The sequence below is a fragment of the Rhinolophus sinicus genome, chromosome 9, assembly GCF_057876585.1.
Source record: "Rhinolophus sinicus isolate RSI-liver-muscle chromosome 9, RSI-T2T, whole genome shotgun sequence".
Taxonomy (NCBI): domain Eukaryota; kingdom Metazoa; phylum Chordata; class Mammalia; order Chiroptera; family Rhinolophidae; genus Rhinolophus; species Rhinolophus sinicus.
Window position 1 is genome coordinate 14,893,107 of NC_142509.1, and position 4,774 is coordinate 14,897,880.

A 4,774-nucleotide genomic window follows, 5' to 3' on the forward strand; every position below is an offset into this window, starting at 1 on the left:
CTTCACAATATGAGTTTTCTCCTTTCACACACTTTAATATAATCCTAATGCCAATCAGGGAAGATACGAAAATCATTCTCAAATCAGTAACTCAACCGAAGTCACTTGGTTGACAAGCAGGAGATCCAGGATTCGAACCCCTGTGTATAACAATCATAAGCTTGAGATAAAGGGTTGTGTCCTCTCTAGAGTTCAATATTGGTGTAGAAGAGGGGATATTTTAATATTGTTCCCAACCCTGGGAAAAATGACTCTTTTCATGAACATCTTGCGATTGCTCAATAGTGAGCAAGAAATTTCATCTTACACGCTTGGGATACAGTAATCTGTAACAAGCAACAAGAATAGTGAATTGCCTCCCTGAGCCCCCTTCTTTACCCATATGCCACCACCTCCAACAAGATGCACCTCTGTGCTTTAGTTTCTTGCTCACCCATGTCTCTGTGCTCTCATCACAGTGTGTCACGTTGTTTGATGTCTCCGTACTTTGACATAAGCTGTTCTTTTGGGTGCCTGTTCCTACTCACTTCTTTTAGCTGACACATTGCTAGCCTGCACCATCACCCTCTTTTTAGGGAAGACTTCCCTGTTAGGCAGTCAAATTTTAATGCCCCTCATTTCGTCCCTCATAGCCAGCTGTGTCTGATGTGTTTGTGGTCTCTAAAACTATACTCTAACCTCTGTGCGGCCACGGAGTCATGTCCTGGTTTGTTTGGCTTCTTCTCCTCCTGTGATATTGACATTTGATGTGTTTAGTAATCATTTAACTACAAAATGAATCACCTGAAGGCAAACTAGATAAATTTCACCTCTGCTCATCTTGTTCCTGAAACTTTCCTTCCCTTCAAGACAGAAAGGGCTGTCCAATGCTTCCCCCACATTCAGACTACTCCTGGAATGCCAAGCTTATTTTCTGGTGCCTCAGTCTAGTTGAGACAAAGAAAAATCTGATATCATTCTGAGGAAAGAGAGTAGGTTAGTGAAGAGGGCAAAAAGGAACTAGAGTGTCCGACTCCTGTCTTGACATTTCGGAAAGGTTAAAATGTGGGGGAGAAATTTGACTTCACTTGCATAGCTCAAGGCTTAGCTATACAACAATGAATACGTGTATAAACTGGCTCATCACTGAAAATAATTTTAAAGTGGTTACCTTAGGGGTAGTGAGACTCCAGCAGGGGGATTTGGTTCTAGGAACATTGAGGTACTGTCTGTCCCTATGATTATATAATTTAGATAAATAGCCCGAGGACAGAGCATTGAAGGAGATCAATCAACACCTTCCTCAGGAAACTGAACAGAACACAAGTCCCAGGATGTTTGTTCTGTTTCTGCTGGTCTCTCTGGTCTGCATGAATAATGGTAAGTCCTGTAGACAGAGGGGGAGCTGGGTGTTGGTCAAGAGATGGGCAGATGCTGGGGGCAGGGAGGAATTTCCAAAACTGGCTTTGGGAATTTGGCAGATTATGTGAGATAATGACAAAGAAGACTTTTCTTCTTTTCACAGGTGAACTTCAGGGCGCTCTGAGAGGTATGACCACCGCTAGTCTAAAGTCCTTGGTAAATAGGTTATTTGTGACATATTTAGAAGTAAACCTCCCCTCATCTGCAGAGAGGGCTGTAATCCATTCTTACTATAGAATTCTGGGAGTTTGCTCTTCTCCCAGACCAATTTAATCCATTTTTTAAAAAAGATTTTATTGGGGAAGGGGAACAGGACTTTACTGGGGAACAGTGTGCTTCCAGGACTTTTTTCCAAGTCAAGTTGTTGTCCTTTCAATCTTAGTTTGGAGGGTGCCATTCAGCTTCAAGTTGTTGTGCTTTCAGTCTTAGTTGTGGAGGGCACAGCTCAGCTCCAGGTCCAGTTGCCTTGCTAGTTGCAGGGGGCGGAGCCCACCATCCCTTGCGGGACTCGAGGAATTGAACTGGCAACCTTGTCGTTGAGAGCTCACTGGACCATGTGGGAATCGAACCGGCAGCCTTCAGAGTTAGGAGCACGGAGCTCTAACCTCCTGAGCCACCGGGCCGACCCCTTAATCCATTTCTTGGAATAAGGAGGCTAAAATCCTTTTTGTTGCTCCCTTTTTCTCATTACGGGACAAAATCATCTAGATTTTGACTAGACAACAGGTTCATTCCTTGAGGTCCATAGATATACTTTACAGGAACTCAGACCTTTGAAAATCATCTACAGTATTTGATTATGTTTGTACAAGTCGTCTTTCACAAGATTGTCAACAGAATCAATGGCCTTAGAAAGGTGAGGAGCTGCCAAGCAATAGTAAATTCCTGTAGAGAAGCCCCCAGGCCTGGAGAACCTTCTCCAGAGTACATTCTTTAAGCACCTCTTTCTGTGTCTGGCAGAGCCTTCAACTATATGTTATAAATGTAACAGATATCATCTTGGGTCATGCCTTGACACCATGAGTTCCTGCAGCCTGAAGTACCAACAGTCCTGTGCTACTGAGAACATTTACATTCTTACAAGAAGAGGTAGTGTGGGGTACTGAGTGACTGAGAAATAACCACCTCCTTCCCTTAGAGACAGGGCTGTTCTTTGCCCTCAGAGTGTGTGGGTGAGTAGGATAGGTAAGGTTAGGGTGGTCTTGTAGAGGGGATGGCAAAGATGGACTTTTCCTTAACACAATATTGAGTGAAGAAGAGGCTGATGTCCCTTATTGGTTAGGGAATGAAGTCTATTCTCTAGATCAGTAATTAACAGACTCAGCCTTGTAGCTCATTTGGGCCTAGAGGAAGGTTAGTGAGGTTCCAAAGATAGGTTGTTCCTAGGAATATGGTAGGAGGAAACTTAGTCACTACAGTTGTATTCTCTCTATTTCACCTCCTCAGGGCGGAGCATGTACTTTTATTCAAAACTGTCATGTATGGCCAACTGTGAGGACATCAACATCTTGGGTTCTGAAAGAAAGAAAGAGATAATCTGTTGCAAGCGTAGTAATTATTGCAACCTTCCTGAGGGAGTCTAGTTCTGCATCACTCCTGGATTTGGGTCATTTTTCAACTCACCAAATCTATATTTTGCTCTCCTTTTCTAACCAATGGTAGAGAGTGAGAAAAGCCAGCCGGCAGTGAAAAGAGTAGCAGTCATAAAAAGAAACAGTGGAGGGTAGCTGAGTCTCATTAGTGATGGTGCATTAGACTGAATTTTTGCAAATCTCTGTTGCTAGCATCTGGCAGAAGGTTGTTTTCCTATGATGGTGAGGCCATGAGTAGGGCTGGGTTTAGAAATGGTTACTTATTATTTCCTATATGGAAATGCAGGCTTGGGTCAAAATAATCTGAGGCTAGTACTGAGGATTCTGTGAACACAGTTTATTCTCATCTATTCCCAGTCCTCTAGGTTGGGATTCTTTGGATTAGCCCTGACACCTCCTGGCATTCTTTTTGCCCATGGTATATTGAGAAAAATAATGACTAACTCCAGCTTCCCAATCTGCTGGCAGCATGAGCCACATCTTTCTCTGGTTGAGCTCTTTGGGATGAGGTGTGAGGTGGTAATCAGGCTAGAAAACCTGGGCAGACATAGGGATAATGCATCAGGGAAAATTTTAAGGGTATTTCAGTTTATGGAAACTATGATTGGAGACACAATTTGGTGTGGGTGGAATTGTGATGACCCTGACTAGCCAGGTAGCCCTGTAGCACATGATTGAACTAGGTGATTGAATTGGGAATGGAGACCCTGTGCAAGGAAGCCCAGTCAGTTTCTTCTCATGAGATTGAAGAGGAAAAATGTTAATTATAAAGCATGGTAGTTGAAGAGTATAGAATGTATAGAGCTGCCATGACATAGGGTTTAAGTTACAGTGTCCTATATAAGATGAAGTTATGAATAAAGAGAAGGTGTGCGATAGCAGAAGGTAATGGTGGTGGGAAGAGAAACAGGCAGACACTGAGTTAAACATATAGGCAGAGAGAAGCTGAGTAGCACCTAGTGAAGGAGCCGCACACCTGTGGCCAAGGAGGTGAAGCTTCCTGGATACAGAATAACCCTGGCATTTTTCTGCTTGTGAGGCCGACTGCGGTTCCTGGTCCTGGGTTTCCATGAGTTTTTTTCTCCTTTATTATGTCACATGAAATTCTTCCAATAAACCAATCACCCCTCTACTTGAGTAATTTGGTGCACTCTCTGTCTTTGTATCTGAGAATATAATCCTAAGGAATTCTTAATTGGAATTTTAAAGAGCTAGGATGAAGAAAGATGAAGACAACTTTTTCAAAACAGACAAGCAGATTGGAAAAGCTAATGCAACATGGATATTTTAAATTAGGGAAACAACATATTTTTATTCCTACTTGTATATGGGCTGTCTTACTCATTGAATCATGGGAATGGGAGATGTCAGTCTAGAAAAAATAAATAAAAGAGATGATTGAGCTGCCTTGGGTTTCAAAATAGACTTTAAACATATCTGTGAATCAATGTTTAGACAAAGCTTGGCTTTGTTGACAAGAAGAGGTTTCTAGTTATAAAATCTTGCCTTGATGTTTCAAGAGCAAACACTGGTATTCTCAGCATCAGAGCGCTGAATTTTATTTATGTGATGGGTGATTTTGATTGGATTTTTGTGCCCTGCCCAAGTCCTCTTTACTGATCAGTGCATGCCACCCAGCTGCAGTGAGTGTTGGCTGATGACAGCTTGCGGCTATTATTCATTTCTCTGGAGAAGTCTCCACCAAATGGGAGCTGCCTTGCCCAGAGGCTAAACTCCCCACCTGACCATAGACCTCAGGCAACAAATGGCTGACTTCTTGC

General features: G+C 42.7%; 1 protein-coding gene across 1 annotated transcript; it reads left to right on the plus strand.

The window, feature by feature from the left end:
* Nucleotides 1-1,349: 1,349 nt before the first annotated feature.
* Nucleotides 1,350-2,984, plus strand: PATE2 (prostate and testis expressed 2). The gene is made up of 4 exons (XM_074321794.2): nucleotides 1,350-1,359; nucleotides 1,505-1,528; nucleotides 2,362-2,490; nucleotides 2,848-2,984. The coding sequence occupies exons 1-4, from the start codon at nucleotides 1,350-1,352 to the stop codon at nucleotides 2,982-2,984; spliced, it is 300 nt and encodes a 99-aa protein (XP_074177895.2).
* Nucleotides 2,985-4,774: the final 1,790 nt, after the last annotated feature.

Bases quoted from the DNA above. Each gene is read 5' to 3' on its own strand.
- PATE2 (XM_074321794.2), top strand. The intron at 1,529-2,361 runs GTATGACCACCG...TGTGTCTGGCAG, and splicing joins ACTTCAGGGCGCTCTGAGAG to AGCCTTCAACTATATGTTAT. The intron at 2,491-2,847 runs GTAGTGTGGGGT...TCACCTCCTCAG, and splicing joins TTACATTCTTACAAGAAGAG to GGCGGAGCATGTACTTTTAT.